Source organism: Mycteria americana, chromosome 23, assembly GCF_035582795.1.
Source record: "Mycteria americana isolate JAX WOST 10 ecotype Jacksonville Zoo and Gardens chromosome 23, USCA_MyAme_1.0, whole genome shotgun sequence".
NCBI lineage: Eukaryota > Metazoa > Chordata > Aves > Ciconiiformes > Ciconiidae > Mycteria > Mycteria americana.
In genome coordinates, this window is record NC_134387.1 from 2,091,753 (window position 1) to 2,117,529 (window position 25,777).

The following is a 25,777-nucleotide window of genomic DNA, read 5'->3' on the forward strand; positions in this document are numbered from 1 at the left end:
TTGCATCCTATAACACATGTTGTTCAAAGCTCCAGCTTAGAGCCACCTTTGATTTCTACAGCTCAGAGCTTTCTGCAGTGAGAGGTCTCCCACTTCTACCTGTGATGCTTCTGCTAGTCTGAACTCATCTGGTTCCAGGAGTAGATGACTGGCTTGCAGATGAGTGGCTGAATTTTCTTGTAGTAGACACACAGCAGGATACAGCAAAATACTATGTCAGTCAACCCACAGGATGCTGTTGATCAAAACATCTTTCTCCTTTCCTTTCCTGACTTTCTAAAATAACCAGAAAGTTGTGCTCTCATGTTAAGGATTTAGTTTCTTCTGCTTTCATTTTAGCAGGAGTCCTCCCAGTGTTGCACTTCTCTGTGGTGTGATAAGACTGTCAGGCTGTGCTGCTGTTATCTTGGTGCCTTCTTCCATCACCCTTCTTTGTAATGCCAAGTCTTGCCCTGATGCTACCAACAAGCCTTTGCCTGAAACTTGTTTGGACAGATCTGTGTTCAATGTGTGATATGTAAAATTGTTTAGTCTTCTAATGGTAAACCCTTGTATCGACCATGTTAGGAATATGCCTGTGCCAAAATCAGTTAGTGCTCTTAGATGTCACGTTGCATTCATTTCTTTGCTATGAAATACTAAACAAGCTTTCAGAAGTAAATAGTGAATGGTGCCAGGGGAGGAAGGGAAGTTGAAACATCTCTAGAGAGACGTGAAGGTGCTGGGAAGCAGTCAGAAAGTGTACCTTGATCATGCATCCCTCCCAAATCACTACCTGAACTTAGAAACGCCAGCCTCAGAAACCATTGCTCTCACGAGATGATAATGTGTGTTGATTTTGCTAGTTAAAGAAAGCCTTATTCCTCATCCCTCACCAATCTGTATCTGTGTAGTGTTTTTATGACTTTGCTAAAACCAGAAGTAAAGAAAAGCATTTGTTTTAGAAAGTAGAGACAGCAGCTAGCTACGTTCTGTAGCTAACAAACTTAAGGCAATTCATAGTTTCCCTTAGAGATTTTTTTTTTTTGTTTGGGGTCTAAATCTGACTTTGTAAGTACTGGGCTTGTCAAAGACTGCAGCCAGATTTGTAGGTGCTCAGCGGTGCTGAAAACTGGATTGCAGCTTTCTGAGTGTTTGACTGGAAGAAGGTATCTCCATACTCTTTTAAAAAGACAGTTTTCTCTGGCCTAGCAGTCAGTAGCAGTAATTTGGGTACTCTGTTTTGCTGGCTTTTTTTTTGTGGGTTTTTTTTTTTGTTTGGTTTTGGGTTTTTTTGTTGTGGTGTTTTGTTTTGTTTTTCCCCCCTTTTTCTGGAAGTTACTGAACAAGCCTGGTTGCTGGATAGTCCAGTGCTGATGTTTAACAGAACTTGCAGGCTGATTCAATGAGAAGTCACCTCAGACTTCTCAGCCAGATAAAGTGGAAGGACTTTTCTGGAAATGTTTGATGAGTATTTGCAGGGAATAGGGAGTAATGCTGTCAGTGTTGATCTGTTAGGGAGAACATCTGTGTGCAATGCTTTATTCAAAGCAGATGGATAGCAGAGGGGGGAAGGGGTGTTGTTTAACCCTTGGTTTCAAGCCAGCGTTTCCCCTCTCAGCTGCTCTAATTTGGCTGCGTTTTCTGATGCTTAAAATGCTGACTCCTCCGTTTTCTTTCCTTCTTGTAAAGATCATCCTTGATGAGGAGGTCTGCTTCCAAAAGGTTTTGTTAGCGAACACTTATGTGGTGATTTTTTTGAAATATATGAGCAGTATGTTTTATCTCGTTCTTGTATCTGAGCATTTGACATTGATTGACGATAAATACATTAAAAATTGTGCGTGTTCCCTTGAGAACATGCTGTTAATGCCACTGTACAGATGAGGAACTGGAATACAGGGATGCTCTGCCAAAGCAAAGAACTAAACCCAGGTTTTTCCACATCTTATGTCAGCGTCGTAACACTTAGACAGCTTTCTTGGGTGGATGCAAGCTAGATTTTTGTTAATGCATGATTAAGTGTGAGTATTTAGGGGAAAGGCAGTGACTTTGCTGATTTTATTTTTTTTTTTTTCAGCTATCCCAGGTGTTTGTTTCAGAATTTGTTTCAGTTGTTTGATTCAAGCTACCAAATAATATTTGAAAGAAAGGGGTCATCTCCTCAGTAGCCTGGAGGAACCTCTGCTGATCCAACCACTGTTTAGGGAGTATGGGGCACCCAACACATTCTGATAACAAGCAACTAAAGTGTGAGCATAAACTGAGGTTTGTTTTGAATGAGACCCGAAGTGACAGATGAAATGCAGGCAAAGAACTGGAGGTGTATTACAATTTCATAAAGTATAGAAGTATGTGTGCTGTCATCTATTTGGCTCCTCTCTGCCCCACTAGACAGCGAGGGTGTATAGCCCTTTATAAAGCTGTGGACAGCTTGTATTAGCTGTCCCAAATTCAGATGCCAAGCTGTGGGTCATCGTAGCTCAGGGAAGTTGAGCACTAAAGACACTGGGACATAGTTCTTGTCCTGAAGCACATACTAGTCTTAGTAGAGGCAAGATGATGTGGTTGCAATAGGAGAAAGGGGAGGTGGCAGGAGGGAAGGCAGTGTTACAACCATGCTTCCATGATTTGACTTCTATTTTAGGAGATGTGACAGAGATTTGATGCATATTTTCTTTGCTGTCATGTTATGCTTTTATGTCAGACATGTCTGAGATGTCTTCAGGCACTAAAAACCCTGGCTCATCTAAAGAAAATGAATTTTTTTTTTTTTGTCTGAGCAATTCTGTATTTGTCTGTGATGCTTGTAGGTTGAAAACATCCTGCTGCACGATCGTGGCCACTATGTCCTGTGTGACTTTGGAAGTGCTACTAACAAATTCCAGAACCCTCAAACAGAAGGGGTGAATGCGGTGGAGGAGGAGATAAAAAAGTAAGTGTGCTTTTCCTTTTCAACTCAGACATCGCTTGTATTTGGAGGGTAATTTTCTCTTGTACTGGGACTAAATTTTACTGAGGCCTGTTGCAGCAGATTGGATGCTGCTGCACAGAAGTGTCTGCTGTAGGTAAATAAGTGCCTGGGGGAAGGTGAAACAATAAATTGAGCTTGATGTAGTTGCTTTGGACCTGAAAGGCTGAGTGTACTAATGCAGAGAAGTTGCCCACCTTGACGAGGTAGTGACATGTTCTGTTATGTATGGGGTCAGTCTATCTCTGTCCCTCATCTATCTTGGCTTCTTTGAACTGCAGTACAGCAGATGACAAAATCCCTGTCCTCCATGAGCCACTCATCATAAATCCTTGCAGTGACTAAGGGAACGCATGGTCTAACTCCTCAGCTCTTCATAGAAAATGTAAGGACCTTGGGGTGTTTAATCTGGCTCCTTCTCTTGCCCCATGCACGACCATAGTGGTAGCAACTAGGTGCACCCTAATGCTTTTAAAAAGGGAACTTAGCCGGCAGTTCGGTAGGACCTAGATCAGGAATGGAGCAGACTCCAGGTCCTTGGTCTTGCTTTAGTTTTAACAACGTCACTGCTGCAGACTTCCAAGTTCTGTTAATACCATATTCTGGCTAGAAAACAGCATGTTAGAAGTGTGTGCAAATGCCTTCTTTTTGTTAGAGTTCAGTTACACCTGCATGGATTTCCTAGACTTGTTTGACTGAAGTTTTCAGAGCGCTCCTGGTCTGACTTTGCAATCCCTTTGGAGTGCTCTATTTGTACACTTATTAACAAGTCTACAAAAACTTTGCCTGTAGCAGTGCTTTCTTGTGATCATGGTAAATAGCATGCAAGGTGCCACAGCAGAAATTACAGACCTACTGATAGGAAATCTTATCATAAGAGTCTCTTAAACCGTGGCGCAGTTTCTAGCTTTTCTGTTTGTAGTGAATTGTTAAAATGAGGCGGATTCTAGCTATAGTTTGAGATACGAAATAACCTTTCCCTTGTTTACAATGACTCTGAGCAGGAGTCCTGGTATGGAAGTCTATTTATTAGGAGGCACGTATCTGGTTACAATCTTTGTAATACAGTTGGCCAAAGCCCCAGCAGTGAGGACATTGCAGAGGACATTTGACTGCTGACCTTGTTAATACCCTGAATCCTTGAATATTTCTGTTCTAGTTCTTGAAATGACTGTACAGTTTTGTGAGTAAATTACTTGCTTTAGAAAGGATCTTGGTTACTGCTTTGGTTTCCCAGGGCAGTTTGCAGTGGCTAGTATTTTATTGTTAGAGGTATGTAGCAGATGCTGCTGTCAGAAGATTTTTCCAATATGTTGTCGTCTTTAGTATGCCTTTCCCTAAAATGAATAGGGGAGGAGTGAATTTTGAATTATTTGGAAATGTGACATTGTGAAAATGCATCTGATATCCATTTCGAACTCACTGATAGATCTTTCTGCTCCAGGTACACTACGTTATCCTATAGAGCACCAGAAATGGTCAACCTGTATAGTGGCAAACTTATTACTACAAAAGCAGACATATGGGTATGTATAAAAACCACGTAACATCATACAACCAGACTGCTGCTTGCTTTCATTACCATAATGACAGGGTAACTTTCTGGCTGGGGCTAACCTAGTTTCCGTGAGAGATTGGACAGTTTCTGAATAAAGAGTTCCTCTGCTTGATGTTTCTGATGAGTTACTGCTGAGCAAGGTGGCTTGTGGATAAAACATGCGTGCTGCTTTGCATGCTACCTGCCATGTGGTTTTAATTTAGAGATGTATGAAATTCCAGGGTTGAACAGTGCAAACCTGTTTTCGTATCTAAAGAGTTAAAACAGAAAATTCAGAGTATTGTGACCTCATGTGCCTGGGTTGGGTTGCAAGCATGTGAAATCAAAGTTACCGAGAGTAACTTTTTCTACTACACTGAGTTAGTAGAAAACTGAGAAAAATAGACCTTCCCCCAGGAGCAATAGTGTGCTTATCCTGGACAGTGTAACACAGGTCTGAGTTGTCAAACCTGGCCAAAGACCAAGTTTTTGCACTGCTGTTTCTAATGAGCAGTGCAATCTTGCCATGCTTTTCATGTTGAGAGCAAAATGCAACTGTGGTGTAATCCATTACTGGCTACCCTGATCAAGGATGGAAGGCTTCCCTTCAGTTGGGATGGAGATGAAAAAAAGTCTGTGCTGTTGGTAGGGTAGTGGCAATTCAGCAAATGGGATGTGTTTAAAATGCTAATTCAGCACATGTTTGTATGGTTTCTGAAGCCCTGAGCTAGGAAGTAACAAGGCAGAAGGAGTATAAAGGAGAGTTTTAATGTATCCTCAATAGCTCTGCATCTGCATATACAAGAGGGAAAATTGCTGGCGTGACATCTGCTGGGAAGAGTTCTCTGTCCTCTCTGTGAGCTCAGCTCGGAGTCAGGAATGCAGCAGCTCCTGTGGGGCTCTTGCTCTGCTGAGTTCAGCAGGAGGCTTGTAGAACTGGGCCCTGTACCAGTGCCGGGTCACTTGTACCAGTGCCTTGGTGTTAGGAACCTGGAGAGGAAAGGTCACAGCTGTAACCATGAAAAGATTGTCAGGGCCTCAAAGGCCTCCTTAAATCTCATCGAGGTTATTTTAAACTAGAGTGCAATTAAATTGTGAAATCCTATGACAAAAGATATAAGCTGATGATGAGTTGCTTAGGATTAGGAAATGTTTCCACCTCTCCCCTCTGAGATGGTGGGAGTGTTTCATAATTAGCCCTTTGTGCAAAACTTGTATTTTCTTTTGAAATAGGTGGTTCTTCTTGCTGTCAAAAGCAGCATGGAAATAGATGGAAGGGTGACACACCCTAGCAGCCTGCAGACTTATCTGTATATCTCTCCCTGGTACATATTTATAACGGTTGAAAGGTTGTTTGAACTTAAGCTTGGAAACAGTTTAGATTTTTCTGTGTGAGAATAAATGTATGAAGGGTGATGGTTACCGTTTATTTTTGCTATTACTTTGCTTTTTCTTTCCGGTATGTGGCGGAAACAGGCTTTGCCTGTTTAATGACATGAAGGGTTACACTATGTGGAGCTGTGGGGGGTGTGTGTGATGATACTCACACGATCCCCCAGAGTCCAGTATCTCAGCCTAGCGAGGGAGAGCTCTTCATGTGTTTATCTTCCCATATAGCTATGCTTGTTTTCAAGTTGATCACAGGGATGTTAAAATGGAGGCCTGACGTCGTGCAGGACCCCTATAGTAGAGCGAGCTAGAGCACTTTCCCTGTTACTCACAATCGTATTTGAATTGTACCATTCCCTGCCTTGCTTCAGTTTAAATCCTTTGCTCTGTTCTGTCTCTTTAGGCCCTCGGCTGTTTGCTGTACAAGCTGTGCTACTTCACCTTGCCATTTGGGGAGAGTCAGGTGGCAATCTGTGATGGCAATTTCACCATTCCAGATAATTCTCGGCACTCGCAAGACATGCACTGCCTCATCCGTGAGTGTCTCTGACAGTGGCACAGTCTGCTTCCGTAGAACTAAAAACATAGCAGAGGTGTTTTTTTCTTATATTCCTTGCTCCTACAGTAAAACAGTTGGTGTTTCTTCTCTTTTAAGAGACTTGCTTGCCCACAGGGGTGGATAAAGTCATCTTTTAGTAGCTTAGGAGATCACTCTTTGAAAGAAATTATGACGAAGAGATTTGTATTTGGCTAGGCTGTAGTGAACTCTGTGGAAAGGCAGGAAAACAGACAACCATTTGGTTTGAGAGTCCTACAGAAACTTGCACAATAAGCCTATTTATGCAGAAACGTATTTCTCCAGTAATAAATCTATTTGGATAAGGAACTGAAAAGAACCACAGTGACTTAGACTAGTGATAAGAATTCATCTTCTGTGAATTGAGAAACAGAACTGAAATGATTTATAAATAACCCACTGACTAGAGTGAATGTGTAATTAAGGGTACAATGCACTACTCTTGGCAAAGCTGGGGCAGCTCTCTTGTTTTCAGCACAGCATTTGATTTTTTTTTTTTTTTTTTTTTTTTTTTTATCCTAGCCACAGTCTTGACTAACACAGAGTTGGATGTGTTTGCAGCCTGGTATTTTCTTTGCTTATGCAAAGGCGGTGGTATATGTGGCTGGCCTGTCTTCCTGCCCCACTGACACACCGGGGTTGGATCAAGCTCTTTTACTGCGGGTTCACTTGGAAATGCAGAAGTCGAAACCAATGCTATTCCCTGACCAGGCAGACTGCACTTCCCATCCTTGCCCTAGAGCCTTCGACAGCAGCTACAAATTGTTCATAGCTGTATTGGAAAATATCTCCTAGTCCATCCTGACTGTCTGTCTTGCCCCTTCCTCTCTGACCCTGATGATCAGCTCAGCCCTGCTGACCACCGACCAGATGCTTTGAAAGAGGCAGGGCACCCTCTTAGCATCTGGTTATAGCAAATGTAGCCCTGCCACAAATGGCTCATGTGAATCTGTACTATTGCTCTGCTATTAACATCTCTGTCTTTTAAAGGGTATATGCTTGAGCCAGACCCTGATAAGAGACCTGATATTTATCAGGTCTCCTACTTTGCATTCAAATTGGCAAAGAAGGAATGCCCAGTCCAGAACGTCCAGGTGAGTAGCAAAAGAGTGGACTGATGTAGGGCTTTGTGGGAGGAGACTGGAGGTGGCAATTGCTGAATATTGAGCCATATTCTGCTATATTCTGTTGGTTGTTCCCCAGTTCTGTAATTAGGAGGGTCGTCGTCTTTTTTTTTTTCCCTCCCTGTAATTAGCAGCACTGTTTGGGGGTGTTTTTTTGGAGGGTGGGGGCAGGAATTGGGGACCTGTCTCATATGTTGTTTATTTCTGTTTGTCCCTGGTTTACCTCCTCACCCAGTTACCAGTGTGAGGCCAACCAAGAGATCTTGTGCATGTGAACATGGAAAATTAGGCCATGCTTGTGAAACCAATTTGATTTCCGGGCACATTTATCATAGCGTGTGTAATTTTGTGCTGCAGCTGGTTTTAAACATAGCAGTTTTGTGTCTGCCGTCTGGCTGGGACTAGCCAACTTGCATTTGAACTACATCAGACCTTACACAACCATCTGCCCCTTCTTAGTGTATCTTTATAGACTTCAACTGAAAAATAGAGTTGACAAGTATTTTCTTATGGTGTTATGGACATCTGTGACGTGACATTTTATTTTGTTGTTTCTAGGTAAGAAGAAACCGCCTCCCTTCCCTCCCTCCCCCCCCCCCCCCCCCCTTTCAGGTGGTTATTTATGGTCTTAATGAATAAGACATGGATTTGGTACTATTATGCCTGTATTTTTTATAGCAGTATTAATAAGTATTGCTGCTATTATCCCCAGGTTGTCTTTTAAAAATACTCAGGTTGTGCTATGAAGCTTTGTGTTCAGATTCCACATGTAGTAAATGGTCAAAAAGCTGAACCGTATTTTTCCCTTGTAAAGACTCTCCCAAACTACTGTCTGCTCATGACATTAACATTGAGCAGTTTGTCTTGTGTCCAGCATGAGGAATAATTCCTTTGGATATCCCCCAATCTCCCCATTTCATTGGGACGTTTTTGCAAATTATTTCTGACTGGTTTTTGCCCTCAAAATACAAAATTTGATGGTGTTGGCATCTGCAGAACTCTCCGATCCCCGCTAAACTCCCAGACCCGGTTAAAGCAAGTGAAGCTGCTGCAAAGAAGAGTCAACCAAAGGCCAGGTAACCACATCTGCATTATGCTCAGCCCTCTCTCTTTTTATTGTGTGTTGTCTTTCTGCTGTTTATTAGGAAAGATGCTTGGTATATTTAGCTGCTTCCTTGTGGGCTTACATTTGCACGTGGAGACAAACGCTGCAGTCCTGAGACTTCTGCTTCAACGACATAAATAACCATTCATCTGAAAGGCAGAAAATGCAGATATTGGGGGAAATTTTTCTGCATGGAGGGGTGGGGGTAGGGCTTGGGCGATACTCAGCATGACTCAACAGCTAGGCTTTTTGTACTGAAGACATTGCTTGACAGCAGCACTTGAAGTTCATGCACTTGGATGGATCTACTGTGTCATCCATCCGGAGGCAGTACCCAGAGCACCTGAGAGCAAAGTCAGGAGAAAGACTGCAGCAGGCCTGGAATTGGCCCAAAGAACTTGAGTCTGCTGAGGAACTGCATTGGGGACTGTTGCTGTTTGAGTTTGACCCTTGGCAGATGATAACCTGACCCAGTAATTACTGTATGAAATTCCTGTGATTTCTGCAAGAGTCCTATAATTTCTTCAGGGGGGGATGATGACACACAAAAGCCCAAGCAGTCTCCATCTGAGGAGCTCAATTAGTGGGGAAACCACTGTACTACTATGGTTTTTCTCCTCTCCTGCTGCTGCTTGCTCTGCTTATGATACTGTAATGGAGACGTGTAAATTCTGTTGGACAAAACTTGCACCTTATTTTACTGCAAAGTGAGCAATACAGCAGTGGGCACTCCAAAACCAGCAGTTTTCTTCGGACTCTGAAATAGGGCATCTCTCCTCCTGTCTGTCAGTCCCAGGAGTCTGCTTTGTTTGGTTTTATAATTGAGTGCAGTTACCCTCACATTAGTAGAACAACTTCTAACTATTCTCTTCTCCCAAGTAACAAGCCATAGGACAAGAGGAAATGGCCTCAAGTTGCGCCAGGGGAGGTTTAGACTGGATATTAGGAACAATTTCTTCACCAAAAGGGTTGTCAAGCATTGGAACAGGCTGCCCAGGGAAGTGGTTGGGTCACCATGCCTGGAGGTATTTAAAAGACATGTAGATGTGGTGCTTAGGGATGTGGTTTAGTGGGGGACTTGGCAGTGCTGGGTTAACAGTTGGACTCGATGATCTTAAAGGTCTTTTCCAACCTAAACGATTCTATGATTCTAACTTGATATCTAACAAGCAAATGTATCCACAGAGGGGCAGACTGGTGTCTGGCTTCTTAGCTCTGTTGCTCTGCATTTTTGGAGCTCAGTAAATATTGAGCAGGGATCAAAGAGGTCCAATGATCTGATTCTGGGGTAGATGTACTAAAGTTAAGGTACTTCTAAAGATGGCAATTTAGACAACTCTGCCCAAAGGTACCAGCTGCTCTGAAGATAATTTGCTGTGTCCTTCATCTGCTCATCCAGAACTCTAAGTGGCTTTAAACAATATGTTGTAGCAAATATTTGAATGAGTTGAGTGATTTTTTTGACAAGTTCCAGCTGTCCAGCGTGAAGATGCCACAGTTGACAAAGAAGTCAAAACGATAGTGTTGGATTAATTGTTGTGAATGCATCTGTTAAGTTTTACTGTGCTTGCAGCTTTCTGGAAAGAGTCGACGTGTGTGTCTGGATGCCCACAAGTATTTCACCTTTATCAGTCACATACTGCTAAAGTATGGATGAGTTTTTAAACCCATGCTGTGTGTTGCATGCGCCAACTATTAGGCTAATGTAGACTGTGCTCTTACCACTCTTCCATTTATTCCTTACCTTATTTTGTAGGCTGACAGATCCCATCCCTACGACAGAAACTTCCATAGCGCCCCGCCAGAGACCTAAAGCAGGACAGACACAACCCAACCCTGGAATTTTACCCATTCAGCCAGCCTTGACGCCTAGGAAGAGACCCACGGCTCAAGCCGCCATTCAGCCACAAGGTGAGACTATGTTCTCTGTGTGGCGCCTTCCTGTGTACCGCAGGGCTGTGGTGCACGTTGATCTAAGGGATCTGTATATTTTTCTTTTTTTTTCCCCCCTACCAGTTGCAGGACCTGCTGCCCTGGGCAGTGGTCAGCCTTCACTCCCTGCAAGCGTCCCCCAGCAAAAAGCAGCACCTCAACAGACTCCGGCACAGCCACAAGCCAAGCAGGCGCCAGCTCTGCAGCAGGCCTCGCAGGCACAGCCCCAGGTCCCTTCTACTCAGCCACAAGCCACACCTCAGCATCAACAGCAGCTTTTCTTGAAGCAGCAGCTTCTGCAACAGCAGCAGCAGCAGCAACAGGCTGCCTATTACCAGCAGCAGCAGATGATGCAAGCTCAGCAGGTAGGTGTGCCCGGCCGTGTTTGTTGCATGTTTCCTGTGCTAGAGGCCTGCAAGGCCATATCTTTGCATTTATGGCAAGTCCCCTGTTTTTTGGGGGGATAGATGCAGGTTTTAGGCATTTTCCAATGTGTCTCCAGTTCTCTAGCAAGATTTTTTTGCTATGCAAGGCTGGCATTTTTAACTGTCAACGTGGAAGGCCTTGGGATAGTTTTGTCACGTACAAACATAAAATAAGAGTGCTGGTGAAGATTTTACAACTCCAAGTGTTTCAGGGTCTTGAGGTCAACGCTCAACTGATGAGCAGAGGGGTACAATTTCTCTTCTGCTCTCTTTGTGGCACCAGAAGCCTGGCATGCCTTTTTAACGGTAAGATTCAGGTCCGTTTTTGTGGTAGACTGCAGTGATAAGGAGGCCTGTGAACACATGATGTGTTAGACAGGATGTGTCTAGATGACAGACTTGTGTGCTTAACTGAGGTGTTTATAGCAGCACAGATCTCTGCTACAGCATATTTAAAAGTGGAAGCAAAGGGCCAGTGAATCTTCCTATGCTGGGGAAAGGTTTAGAATTGATAAAAATTGAGGAAGGAATTTGGGACCACAGGACAGCCTGTGCCGTGGGAGTCCCGTATGGGCAGGTGTAGCAGAAAGAATCTAACATTAGACCAGAAGGCTGTTTCCCACCGCTCCTTCGCAGATGGTCTCCAAGCCATTGCTGCCCATTACTGCTTGCCACTTGCAGTGGCTGTAACCGTTCCTGTGGCTGGCCCCGAGTTCTGGTGGTGGTACCCCAGTTCCCAGCTGTGCAACAAGCAGCTCAACAGCTGGTTGTTTCCCAGTTCCCAGTGATGCAGCAAGGAGCGCCAGCACAGCAGCAGCTGATGCAGAACTATTACCAGCAGCAGCAACAGCAGCAGCAGATGATGGCCCAGCAGGCAGCAATGCAGCAGAAGACAGCAGTAGCAGCAGTTCAGCAAAAGCAACAAGCCCCCACGCCACCGCAGACCCAGGCCCAGCAAAGCGCGGCCCAGCCAGCGCCGCCGCAGGAGCAAGTGGTAAGAGCCTTGTGGGAAGGAGTGGGGCAGTGGGATTTGGAGTACTGGCAAGTGCGCTCCTGCCAGGTCCTATGTGCCAGGAACATCCCAGCAGGGTGGCTGGTTTTTCAGACCCACAGAGCCCAGGTAATTCGTGCTCTAGGTGTGGCCCCTAGTGCATTATCACTGAGTCGTAGATGTCGGCACTAACCTTGCTGCCTCGGAGATGTGCAGTTGTTTGGACTGCTCTTTCCAATGGGATGCTGGACTCTGGAGTTTTGCTCTGGGTCCATAGAAAGAAGGTGAGTAGATGCTGAGGAGAAAGCAGATGAGAAGGTGTAAGTGGCTGCTTAATGCAGCTTCTCTCTCTCCCTTCCCTGTCACATTGCCTTAGAAGACATGCAATAAAGTGTTTTAAAAATTCTTTGTATTTAATGCATCAGGCTGGGTACCAGGCAACAGAACTACTTTACGTTGCTACTTGTTTGGAAAACTTCAGTCTTGTACTTGGGGCTCTGATGCAGAGGAACGTGCAAGCAGCCTTCCTGGTTGTTTCTGGCATTGGGATAACTTTTTTTTTCTTTAATGAATACTATGGAAAGAAGACTTTTCAAAGCACCATATCTAAAAATAAAGAAATAAATCATCCACTTTATTAATCATCTGAATGTGTGTCCAAAATAAATGCTCTTTACTTAATGGAAAATATGGCTGTCTGCAACAGGGGAATAGCCAGCTGTCCGGAGTGTTAAAGGCAGGGGAGCTGTGCCAGAGGGCAGGATCCCCGTTGCCAAAGTGTCTCTGCAGTACATACGGGAGGAAGCTGTGCCTCTTGCTTTCATTCCTGTGCAATCCCATCCGTTCTTGCGTGTTTTTGGGAGCGCAAAGGGATGTCCCTAACTCCAGTTGCATGTTGGAAAGAAAGCACATGCAGGCACCAGGCAAGAGGAAGCTGCCCGCTATTTCGCTGTACCAGGTTGCACGTGTGCAAAGCAAACAGTGTCTGATAACAAACCACTTCAGGTACACAATATTTGAGTCCAAACTAAGGGTCAATTTGTGCTTGCTTGTTCATGAGTTGCTAGTCATTCAGGACCTAATTCATCTCTTGAGCATGCTTCCTTTGAAGTGACATCAGGAATTAATTTGACTAATAAACTCCATAAGCCAGTGACCTGAGCACTGCTGGGGAAACATTGTTTGCTTTACTCGCTGATGTGTCTCAAGGCTCTGTCATATTCACCCCCTTTGCTTTTATATTCATTTTCAGCACTAAGCTGGTGGTTAGGGTGGGTGACAAGCTTGGAGCTGTTGTGTTCCTGGTCTTGTTATTGTTCTGCTGAATGACCTGGGGCAAGTCAGTTTATTGAAATTGGTGGGAGATTTTCAGTACATGCAGACAGGTTTTGGATGAGGCCCATTATTACCCTGTTCTCCCTGTTCAGGAGAAATGCCTGAAATGTAGTATTGAAATGCATCTCTGAAGAGCTTTGCTGTGATTCACTAGCACAAAACCTGTCTTAATTTTATTAAATCAGCTAGATTGAAAAATAGCCTTATCCCCCTATCAGAATGGAAACATCTGGCAACTTTTCCACATGTGCAGCAGTCAGGAGGGGAAAAGCAGTGGTTGGCTCATTTAAAAAATGATAGAGAGACATGGTCTCTGCAGAGCAGGATCTCTGAGCAGAAGATACAAAACCAGGACCCATCAAAACCTTTTCACGTTGCGAGACTTCAGCTTAATAAGCTCTGCATTCATTTCTGTGGAGATTTCGGTACTGCCCTTTTATTTCTCAGCACCAAACATACTGTTCTGCAGTGACCTATATAGCGAGATGTAAGGTGGATGCATCAGAAGCAGTCGGGTCAGCTTGCTTCTCAGCTGCAGTGAGTTAGTCTGCCTGAAAATGCCTGATGAAAAGCAAGGCAGCTAACCACTTGTTTGCCTTGCCCCACTGTAGTTAAGCACCACACTGGGGAAAGTAACTCTTTTCTCATTGCCCCTTTAGGTCTTTCCAAGTCTTTCATCTGTCTTCCTTGGTTGAAAATGGCCTGGGATAATACGGGGTGGGGAACAGGGAGCTAGTGCCCAGGCAGCAGAGGTGATGTGCACGGTTTTCTGCTCTTTGCATCCTGGTTTTCCTGCTTTAAACCCAACCATGATATCTCACTGACAGACAGATTTTTGAAAAATCACATAATCAGAAGTGATGCTGCTGTTTATCACTAAAAACAGTATTTCAAGTATTCATGGGTTTGTGAGTTTAACACAAGACTGAGGTAATGGAGAAATAAGATCAGTTTGAGGAAACCCCTTGGAAATTTCCAGAGGGTTTGTAGCTGGGCTGTCTTGGCTTACACCTAAACCAAACATGTCTGTTTTTCTCCTCCAGATTCTAATGACAAATGTTGCTCCTGTGGTCCTTGCTTTTTCTTTTTCTTTTTCTTTTTTTCCCTCCTAAGAGAAAGCTAAGAAAGCTTCTTGCACAAGATTTCTGCAGAAGACCTGTACTCCTTTGGGGATTTGACCCCAATTGCACATTATCCACTGGAAGAAGTGCTGCCCTTCACCTTGCCCACTCCATGTGTCCATATGACAAGACTCTTGCCCACTATGATCTGATTTCTGTTTTTACCTCTGCCCTGGATCTCAGCCTCTTTACCCATGAGCAAGTTTCTGAGGGCAGCTATCCTTAATAGCAAGCGCTAACAGAGGCTTTGCCTCCAGAGCTGCATCATAGAAAGGGGAGAGTCTCTGCTTGTGCCTTTGTACTAATCCTGAAATACTATAGATCAGCAAATTCCCCCCTGTTTGCTTGTTTTTTTTCCCCTCCAGACTATCCCTAATCCATGACCTGAAGGTCAGATAGTCCAGCATATAGCTGTGTTTTCATCATGGCTGTTGTTCATGAGCAAGGACATACCGTTTTACTTTCTCTCCTAGATGCAGGCACAAATGAGGCAACAGCAAAAACCGCAAACCACACCCCCCACAGCAGTGCAAGGGCAGAAGCTGGGCTCTCTCACCCCTCCATCCTCCCCCAAGACGCAGCGTGCAGGACACAGGAGGATTCTGAGCGACGTGACCCATAGTGCGGTTTTTGGGGTTCCAGCCAGCAAGTCTACCCAGCTCCTGCAGGCGGCTGCTGCTGAAGCCAGTCTCAACAAGTCCAAGTAGGTGGCTGCTTGCTTGGTGTCAAAGGGTATAGAGGGAGGGGGTAGATGAGGCTCTTCAGAGATTTCCTAGGCAAAGCTCTGGGATGAAGGTAGGGAGCAAACTCTGTGGTCTAAAGGAGTCTTTGCCTTCCCAAGACCACAGTTTAGGGCTTGGCAGAAAGTTGCTGAAAAAATTCCCCAAGGGCAGAATCCTCCTGAGTGCTTCCGTGCTCCCCAAAAGCTAAGCGAACGGGGCCTTCCTCTGGATTACAAAAGCTACTGTCGTTTCAGGTGTTCCACCAGTAGCCCTTCACGCTTGCTGCTTAGTATCAGCGCTTTCCCAGGAGTACTTGCTAGCTCACTTTTATAGTGTCTACAGGCAGGAAGCCTCCATGGGGGGCATTGCAGAAACTTGTTTCAAATGGGATGCTTATGGTGCTTGTTTTAATCCCTGACACCAGGATGCTCAACCAGATTGAGTAGATAAGGCTACTGATCCCAGCTTTCTGGGCATGCAAGTACAGTAACTTGTGTTGAGTGTTTTAAGTAGGAAGTAATTATAATGCAGTAGCTTGGACCAGCTCATAGTGCTGGCCAGAGGGTTTCAGATGGGTTATTAATGACTGTTGTTTGGTTGGGATGATCGCATCCAGATCTGCTTCCACCACACCCTCGGGTTCCCCAAGGACCTCACAGCAGAATGTCTATAACCCACCCGATGTCTCCACATGGAATCCATTTGATGATGATAACTTCTCCAAACTCACAGCTGAGGAGCTGCTGAACAAGGACTTTGCAAAGCTAGGTGACGGTAGGTTCATGGAGACGGTTTAATACCAGCCTGCTTTTAAAATGGAAGATGGCATGGAATGTGATGATGCTTTCGGTCAGATGCTGCTGGGGTGCTCCCATATTATCATGATCCTCTGTGCCTGTAAAAGCTAAATCCTTCCAATCTCCCTTCTCTGTCCCTGTCCTCTTTGCTGAGCAATTGCAATTAAATGAGCATGATCCTCAAAGGGAGAGGTATTAACTGCTTTTAAAGTGGCCTTGATCACTTGCTTGTAGAAGCTACAGTTTAGACTCTGCTTGCTCTGCAAGTTATGATTTGCAGGAAGGGGCTTAAGTCACATACTGAAATAGTGTCCTAAAAATCTAGGTAAGTAAGCAACCTTCAGAATGGAAGTTTTTCCCCTAAATCTGTATCTGGTGTTGCAGGGAAAGCTCCAGAAAAGATGGGCAGTTCCACAGAGAACTTGATTCCAGGTTTCCAGCCAGCTCCGTCTGCAGCCCAGGCAGATGCATTTGGTGGCTCTTCCTTCGCTGCTGGATCAGGTGAGTTTGTGAATACATCCCACAGGGCAATGCCCTGGACAGCACTGCAGGAAAATGGCAACTCTTTGTCATGGCCTCTTTAAAAGGAAGGTAAAACTGATACAAATTGAGCTGGGCCTTGGCACTGAGAACTGTAGGATAGGTTTGGCACTTCAGTAAAGAAGGGAAGGTAGGAACGGCACATGTACTTGTCACAGTTGGGTAGTAGAGACAGGAGACACTGTCTATAGGCAGAGGTGAGGCTTTTGGTGAGGGAAGAAACTAAGTGAACCCTTTAAGTTCACAAGAAAGCTTCTTAACATGTTGGAGTTCCATGCAGCTCATAATTAAAGTAAAATACGTAGCGTGCAATAAGGGAGTTGGAGACATTGGTCAGACATGCTGGAGGATATTCCTTGCCTGCTGCTGTTAGGCTGTATGAAGGAGGAGAAGAGCAGGCATAATGTCTCTGCTGCAGAATGAGGGGAACAGCAGAGATGGGAGCGAGCAGGGAAAATCTGCGGAGGAGAGCAGTTAGAAGTTTTGCACTGGCTATGCTGTCTGGGTCCAGAGGCCAGGAGTCCTTGGCTGGTGTGAGGTGCTTTTCTGTAGAGGCCTCTGCATGTGTGACCTTGTCTGGTGTCTCCTTTGGTACTTAGGTACCAAAGTTTTGCCATGAGCAGCCCCTTTGATGCCAGAAAAACTTGGTGAGTGCTGCTGCTTGTTTCTAGTTCTTCAGCATCAGTTCTCGCTGAATGCAGCAAAGACCTGCCAAGCACGGTATTGGAAAACTGATTCCAGGAGCTCTAAATGCAAGTAATCCTGTCCCCCGTCTTACGCGGCCACTGCTACCAGTGACGAATGCAACTGTTTGATGCTTCCTCACTGAAGCACATTCCTCTCCCCTTGGTGAGAGGAGTCCTGGGAAGAGATTGAAGAATCCTTTGTGGGGCAAGAAGTGACAAATCCATTTATGCTTATTTCTATTTATAAAAAGAGATTTAGAGGAGCTTATAACTGAGCTTGGTATCGTTGGCTCTTACCTGAGAATTAAGGAGTTGAAGTCCATGACGCAAGAGTGGTCTAGGGGGTTGCTTTCTGAGATTTTCCAGCTGTTCAGCACCCTGTGAACGGTTTATGATGTTCCATCAGCCTTTGTGGAGTGATGTTGAGTAGCAGCAGCTCCAGATTCAGCTGTAATGTACCTTCTGCAAAGCCTGAGAAGCATCTCCATGTTCAATTCTTTTAGCGGTTGCCTTTAATATGTGCCCCTTGACTCTCCTGTCCTGTGGTTTGGCATAGGAAGGTGTCTTGGAAATTGTCTTGGTGCTGACTCTAGGCTGGGCACTTCTAGCCCTTTTCTTTTTCTTTCCTCATAGATATGGGCCTGTCTGAGCCTGTCTGATGCAAGATGCTGTATCTTTTATTTCTGACAAAGAGGCCCAACATGAGAGCTGGCCTGCTGTGTGGCCTTTGTTAAGGCATTTCACCTTTTGTGCTGTTGTAAAGCAAGATAACAGTACTTCCCTTTCAAGGGATGTTTTGAGATCTGTCGGTTAAATTGTGTTGAAGGGCTACGTGGTAATAGTTGTGGTTTGGTTTTGTGTTTTTTTCCTTTTTTTTTTCTTTTCACTAGCAACATAAACTTGTTCTGAGTGTGCATGTGTGTGTTGTTCTTGTGAGGCTGTAGCTTGGACTCTGTAATATTGAGCTGTGCCTGTGCTGAGATTTTGCTCGATTTCCAACCCCCCCCCCCCCCCCCTTTTCTCTCTTCTCTGTTTCACTTTGCCTTTTCTCTTCCTGGTTACCAGCTGAAAAAACGAAAGACATTCTGAGTTTGGACACTAGCCCTCCTCTTCTGACTGTGCCTGATCCTTTCATTCCTCTCCCATTATCTGACACACCAGGTAACCGGAACTGAGTTTATGGAGGGGGGCAGATTTGTTGTTTGTTTTGTACTCTTAATCTTCCAGTTCTATTTCTAGGCACACCTGAAATCCTGGGCCTTAGTCAATGGTGCTGGGTGCCAACAAGTTCTGCTGAACTTGGTGGTAGTAATGATGTGTAGCGCTTTCTGCCATTGAATATCTGTGTGGTGGTGGGAGTGGTGCTGCACATAAGAGCACTTAGTTTTCATGGCAGACCCTAGGATTATCATATTGTTTCTAATGCCGACAATGTTGGTGTCTTTAAAGGTTCAGTATTCAAAGCCAAAAATAATCACTAGGTAGTTACCTGTTCTGACCTAAGCCATTTTCAAATTGGTCTCCAACTTTGAAATTGTTGTTTTTATTATTGTTAATGTTTCTTTCCCCTAAGAGTCACTGTTTCTTTGGCTTCCAAGGTCTGTTGCAAATGCGCGCTTCATGTGAAGCACAAGTTAACATGTAACCTTTTCTGATTTGGCAAAATCTTCTGGTGCAGTTGGTAGCAATTTCCATTTACTTCGCAATACTACTTAAAAGTCTTTCCTGTGTGCACATTTCTGACTGCAGCAGCCAACACTTTTTAGCACAAGATTATGTAAGTGCTTAGGAGCTTATTTGCAAATCAGTGGGATTTGGAATATGGGAATGTTTTTATCTTGGAGTTTCTCTAAGCCCTCTGGTGAATGTGTGTGACAGGTCCCTTCTGTCAGCTAGCCCCAGAGGACAAGTGTTTGTTACAGCTCTCACCCTTGTCCTCAGCTCAAGCTGTGGATCACTGGTGGTTTGACAGAAGAGGACCCAAGCTTCAAAACGATGTGCTTGTAAAGATGGCATCTCTCCATGGAAAGTTAAGCAATTCAGGAAAGAAAACCCCTATTTTTTCCATAACTGTGTGGAACTTGCTTCCTTCTGGTTGATGCTCAAAGAGCATGAGAAATGTGTTTTGGTTCAAAAGAGATTTTACTCATAAATGCTGCAGTTTGAGAAAAGAAGCAGAACTTACAGGCTTTCTCCTCTATGTGAGCACTTGCCAGGAGCTGACCTGCCCAACTATAATTTGAAAAGAACCTACAGAAGGCAGATGACTGCATGTTTTTCTCCCCTCCCGCCCCCCCCCCCCCCCCCATGCTATTGGAAGTGTTGGTTTTCCTGACTTGAAGTCTGTCAGCCCAGGCTACTGTTTAATTCTCTGCCAGCGTGCTCAATGCATGCAGTTGTACACCAAGACGCTTGTTTTCCTTATTGCCTATTGCATTTTGATATAGCACAACCATATGAAGCAGCAGTCACAGCCTTAGCTGCGGGAGCTCCGAAATTCTTTATGGTACAGAAACCACTGCAGAGAAATTGCCTTTCAACCCTGCCCTTGGGTGCAAATAATCAGAGCAGCAGTTGTCTGCAGTTTTTGTGGTGCCAGGTTGCTCGTCCCACAAATCTGTCCCTGACTGGTTGCGTATCTATGCAGGCAGGTGCTAAACCTTCTTTTGCTAATCTCTCTGCCTGCATGTGTCTGGACCTATCGAGTTCAGTGGATCTCCTTCCATGGGGGCAAAGTGGGGGGCAAGGGCATGCAGGAGATCTGGCTGCTTTGGCTTCCTGCAGGTTCCTGCAAAGACATTTCTGACTTTTTTTTTTTTCTTTTTTAAAACATGAAATTTGAGGCCAGGAGCTCATGAATGTTTTCAAGGACCAGAGCTACAGACTTATCCTTAGCTTTGAAAACTGAGAGGGGTTGTCTGTGCTTGTAAATTCAACACAAAAGATAAAAATCCTGGATTTGGACTCAGGTTTTCAATGCGCATGTCTATCATGCAGAACAGAGTCGTCTTTGTTCTTCTGTGTCTGCATTACCTGTGCAGAAACATCCCCACAGCAAGCAAAGAGGGCTTGGATGTGAGGGATGTGGTGACTTAGGGGTGAAAGGCATTCTTTTAGGTGTGCCCCTTGGGTCAGTAGGGCTGGGATTGACTTTAATCTCTTAGTATATCAGCATCTTCAGTTGCATATCCCCAGGCTGCCTTAGTTTTGTGCAGAAGCAGCTGAATTTCTTTGAATGCTTGCTAAATATTTGCTTTCTGTTTGGAATATTTGTATTTCTGAGGAAACCTTGATAGCAAATCCCATTGCTTTGAGAACATTTTACGTCTGTCTTTTTATAGACTGGGAGCATGCATAGCCCTTTCAGAAGTAAAAGCGTGAGCCTTTACCCCTTGGTTACAAGGGCAGTGTTGTTCAGGAAGGCTTTCAGTACAGGCATAAGTGAGGTTTTTATTTGGTATTTTCCCGATTTGTCATACAGAGCCAGTTTTGTCGGCTCTGTGCTCTAAACCTGGGACAGCTGAGGGTCTGGCTGAGAGCTCAGCTGCTTTTTTTGCTTAAGCCACAACTTGCTCCCTGTGCTGGCACCTGAGGGTGCAGGTGGCATCGCTTGAATGTTGGCCAGAGACCTCCTTGGGCTTTCCCACCTTTCCACTGTATGCTCAGAAGGACAGATGAGCCTTTCTATCACAGATTCCTGAGAAACAAGTAAATGATGCTTAACACATGACAAACAGCCATAGGGTGCATCCCCAGACAGCCTAAATACGTTCAAATGGAGGAGCACGCTGCCGTGGAGCTACAGCCAACAGATGTGGCTTTAAGTATGACTGCTGGCTTGTAGGTTTAGCAAGATCACACTTTTGGTTCTGTGTAGTCAGTTAAATGTGTACAGCGAAGGCAAACCTTGGACAGCAGGTTCTAGCAGACTATCCTGTTTGCGTGGATCATGGCACTGGAGATGTGTAGTATCCTAGAGGAGGTGGTTTTTCATTTGTTGTGGGTAACAAGCTTCCCAGTAAGTGCTTCAAGAGAAGAGGTAATGTAGCACCCTATAGAAAGCAGAAATACCAGCTCTGGACAATAATCGAGTGGAAGTGGAATGGTTTTTAGTGTATTCCTCCTTCTCCAATGCATAATGGCTGCAATTCTTAATGGAATTGTAACTAGTAAGAGGAGCTGGCAAGAAGGATGTAAAAATATGGCAAAACATCTGTTAAAATAAGGGAGAATTAAATATTCATGCTGAAAACATTTTTCCCTGTGCGTGTGTAGGAAAGTGAGCCAAGTTCTTCTTAATAAGCTTATTGCAGGCTTCACTGCTGATTAATCATAATGGAGTATTTGATCAGAATGGTAATTTTTCTGCTACGTGTGGCTACGTCTATTGGTATGAATTTAGCTTGTACGAGCATGGGAGGCTAAATTTTGCAGAGGGTATTCTGGAGACCTGAAATTTAACTGAGTTATGAAGCTTCAAGACAGATCTTTCCCTTTGTCATTGAGGCTTTGCTCCGTGAATAGTCCCAAGTCTAGGGTTTTTATGCCCGTTATGTAGGTTTTGTTTCTTTTGACTTCATTTCTATTGGCATGAATGGACTTTGGACTCAGTTCTGAAAACCTGCTTTGCAGAAGTATTTAATGAGAGGTTTGACCCAGAGCATGTGAATGCTTCTGCTTTAGCCCATGACCCTTATAAATGGCTGAAATTGAAATGCTTAAGTGCTGTCTTGACGCAGTTACCTGCACTCTTCAGTCAGGAAGAGTCATCTCGGTGTCAGGAAAGGTTTTAGATACATCCTCTTGACTCTAGGAAACATCTGCTCAGATAAACAAGTTTTTGAGTAAGTGAAGAGTGGACCCAGTGAAATGCCCTCTGAGATATTGCCAAAAATACTCCTTTCCAATTGTTTGAGGGTTGGTTTGTTTGGGATGGGAAAGGGGTGTCATCTCCTTGCTCTAGTTCCAGATAAATATTCTTCTCCCAGGTACCTTGTGCTATCAGCAGTCCTGGCTCATTCTCTCCTCTCTGCAGAAGAGGAGAGAGATGAGGTGGTGGGTGTGGGCCCTTGGCAGCAGAGCAAGCAAGGAGAAGTCGTTGAGCAGCAGCACTGAGGTGTAAGAGCTGAGAAAGAGAAGCTCTGCTCCTCCCTGTTACTGGATGGAGGACAAACTCCCCCGTGCTGCGGATCGCACTGCGCTGATTCATGTGCGGGCTGAGCCCGTGTGTGTGCAGGGTGATGGTAGTGGTGGCCTCTCTGCATCACTACCAATGCAGTACATGGCTGTCTTTGCACAATGAGTCAATCATTTTTACCCCCTTTCAAAACAGAATGGATCATTCTTTGCGAGTTCACACAACCATTTATGCCCTGCAGTAATTCAGCATCTTAGCTGCAGCTGAGAGACAAATGTGTCTTTAGTGTAGTTAGTTATTTGTTTGAGAAACAGCAACACCAAGCGGCCTCTGCGACGTTGTCTTGGCCATAACAAAGTGAGATGAGAGAAATTCCATGTCCAGCACAGCTAAGTAAACATGCATACATAGCTGGGGAAGGAAACACAGGCCAAGAAAGCACGCCTGTGCCGTCTGGGCACACACTGGATTCTCATTTTTGATGAAAAGGCAAACAGCGTTGCTTATTAAAGAGTCGTTATCATGTTTTAGTTCTCTGAGGCTTTTAAATAGCACTTTAAGGCTGATTTTTGCCTTTTTATTTCCTTCAAATACCCATGGACTTGTATGTTTTTATGTTAGCCCAAGAGGATGCTTATCAGGGCTAAGGAAGTGGGTAACTTGCAGCGCAATTTCAAAACACAATGCGCCCACACCCTTGGCCTGTTTCTAGAGCTAGCTATCAAAAATGTGCGGCCCTGATAACCATTCCTGCTCAAAACATAACTGGCTTCAAAAATAGGAGTTTTAAGCAAAACTGGATTTTTCTCATTGTATTCTAATGTGTGGCCTTCAGGCACGGGGTTTCCAAGCTTTCTCTGCCGGGCGCTAAAGCAGTGTGGCGAGCTGAAGGTGAGGTTCAGGCTATTGCAACGATTGAAGAACTGGAAATGGGAATGAATTGTGAAGTGTTGAGCTCAGACTGCTGAAGCTAGCAGTTTCTAGCACCTGGGAACATGAGCTAGGTCTCAAATCATTGACATCGCTGTCAAAACACAAGTTCAGCTGCTGTGAGAGGGCCACTATTACTAATGTAGGAGGGCTCTTATTTTTTTGGCACAAAATACTCGATGAAATGTTTTTAATCAGCATGACTCTCTCTACCCTAGGCCCATAACTTCTGAGAAGATAACAGTATGCCCACCTATGTCAGGCTGTTTATAACAATAGTAAAAGAAAAGCTGTATTTCTAATAAGAACTTAATATTTGTACCACGATGACACATCGAGATGAAGTAATTGCAGACGTGCACAAATACATATTGATGTGTACGAACGATTTGAGTTTACATCTTGAGTTGGGAAAATGCAAAAGGGGAACTACTTATCTAGTAACTTGATGAATTAATTGCCATATTATTAACTGAGAGTATAGTATGGCATTTTGATGATTTGGAGCAGCAAAGCCAATGAACCACTGGAATCCCAACTAAATGAGTGTAAATAGTATCTAGTGTTGTTTCCCTCTGGGTTTTGAGTTTGATCAGAAGGGGTATTATTTGACAAATATTTGAGACCTTGAAAGTTAAACTAAAATTGTTTGATTTTGATCTCTTAAAGAGTCACTGTTAAATGTTGTCCTACTATTCCCTATGGCGTTTACAAAGTCATGTGCATGTGTATTTAAAGCATGCCAATTGCTATATTTTTTTCCTCTCTTTCTATTTGTGCTATGTAAGACACAATTCCATTTGACAGAAACTCCATTAGGAAAATTAAAGTCCGGTGCCTTCCCTTGATCAAAGTCCACTGTTGCTGAATAATGTGCAGGGCTTCCTTTAATCTTTAATACTTGATTAATCAATAGGCAGAAATCTTCCTGAGTGACTAATCTATACCTTGGTAATTTGCCCTCCCACTCGCAGCACAGTTGACTTGGCAGGATTTTTACAACCTTGTCTTTCTTTCTCAGTTGACATCCGAAGAAAAGAACTCTGCTGTGTGCTCTATTGAATTGTCTTTCTTTTTGCTATTCCTCCACAGTACACGAGTGAGTAACATTCTTACTGTGTGCGGTGCCTGGCTGGTGGACTTCTTTGGCTTTGAGATGTTGCATCTTGATTGTTCAGTGTGTTACCAACGTATGACAGATTTTTTGCCTTCCGTTCCCTTTTTAACTTGCAAGTTTCTCAGGAATCTTTTTATTCTTTCTAATAGCCTGCTCTAACTAAAAGCCCGTTTGCCTTCCTTGTCTCTTGATTTATATTTTTTCATAATTCTAGTCCTTCTTAAAATGCTTCCTGCATATACTTTGTCGCTTAATGGGTATATCGCCAAGTATAAATGCAGCGTGCCAACTTGTAGTCTTTGGCAGTGGTTGTGTTGCAGATGCAAAGTCTGTGCAAATTGACTAATTGTAAATCTCAAAAAAATCAGATTTATGTACGTGTTGGAAAAGAAGGGATCTGAAGAAAAAGGTCAAAATTTTCTCACTGGATTGTCCAAAGCTGCGCTCCTCAACCTACACGTGATTGATCTTGCCGTCTTGTCCCATGATATAAATCCATAGTTAATTCTCCTGGTGCTAAATGGCATTACTTCCTTCCTATGTTGGTGCAAATCAGAGGAAAGGCTCTTGCTTTCATTCCCGGAGGAAGTGATTTGGTTTTCCAGTCTCTGAAGCTACCCACATCTGCCATTTGGGGATGCCTCTGAGAGCTGTTAGCTGTAGACTCTTGCTTTGCTTTTTCTGCAACGTGTTTTGTTTACTCTGACTATGATAGGAAACAATCAGTAATTTCTTACTGTGAGGAACTGGGAACTTGGGAAGAAAGTGAAACGTTTGTCTAAAGGCTGCAGTATGTGGCTGGGCTTTAGCTCTGGAAGGGGTTGATAGGGCACTTTTTAATCCCCTCTGCATGCTTTTAAGCTTAGGCACTTCTTAAGACTTGTTAATGAATCTTGCTTACTCAGCCAGCACCCTTACTAGCTGATGCAAAGCCATAGCAAACTTGCTGCCATCCTGTCAGGACTGAAAATGGGCAAAGTAGAAAACCCAACAGAAAATAAAATACCAACAGTCAGATCAATCCTGAACCTGAATCAAGCTTACTTTCCCTGTGACCTGGAAAGCATCTGGCAGATTTTCAGTAGGCTGTCTGGGGAAGAGGATACCTCCAAGAGGCAACCTCATGTGGGAGCACAGTTATCAATTAAAGCACGTGTTTCTGAGCTGGAGTTTGATAAAAGCCCTTCCTGAGAGCCCTTCAGGAGCTGTATGATAGAGAACATCTTTGTAATGGGTTACATCTTAACCTTGTTTATCCTTGGGCTTGTTCATATGTCTACATATGAATAAACTGGATGTGTCTACTTGATTTGAGGCAGAAGGACTTCTGATACTATAAAATCCTGAATTTAACTGCATGGT

The 25,777-nt window shown here is 44.1% G+C and overlaps 1 protein-coding gene across 18 annotated transcripts in view; it reads left to right on the plus strand.

The window, feature by feature from the left end:
* The window catches only part of AAK1 (AP2 associated kinase 1), an 86,274-nt gene that overhangs the window by 35,058 nt on the left and 25,439 nt on the right, over nucleotides 1-25,777 (plus strand). For 13 of the 18 annotated variants that reach the window (XR_012778707.1, XM_075523690.1, XM_075523689.1 and 10 more), the window contains 12 exons: nucleotides 2,793-2,914; nucleotides 4,395-4,476; nucleotides 6,280-6,412; nucleotides 7,444-7,547; nucleotides 8,574-8,653; nucleotides 10,439-10,593; nucleotides 10,699-10,979; nucleotides 11,818-12,033; nucleotides 14,960-15,189; nucleotides 15,825-15,982; nucleotides 16,390-16,506; nucleotides 18,297-18,392. Coding sequence is in view for 17 of the 18 variants with exons in the window: in XM_075523690.1 (XP_075379805.1) it covers nucleotides 2,793-2,914; nucleotides 4,395-4,476; nucleotides 6,280-6,412; nucleotides 7,444-7,547; nucleotides 8,574-8,653; nucleotides 10,439-10,593; nucleotides 10,699-10,979; nucleotides 11,818-12,033; nucleotides 14,960-15,189; nucleotides 15,825-15,982; nucleotides 16,390-16,506; nucleotides 18,297-18,392 (1,774 nt within the window). In the remaining variant the exon portion in view is untranslated. Of the gene's footprint in view, nucleotides 1-2,792; nucleotides 2,915-4,394; nucleotides 4,477-6,279; nucleotides 6,413-7,443; nucleotides 7,548-8,573; nucleotides 8,654-10,438; nucleotides 10,594-10,698; nucleotides 10,980-11,817; nucleotides 12,034-14,959; nucleotides 15,190-15,824; nucleotides 15,983-16,389; nucleotides 16,507-18,296; nucleotides 18,393-24,319; nucleotides 24,398-25,777 lie in introns of those variants that run through there. The other 5 variants (XM_075523691.1, XM_075523696.1, XM_075523698.1 and 2 more) reach the window with 2 other exon arrangements.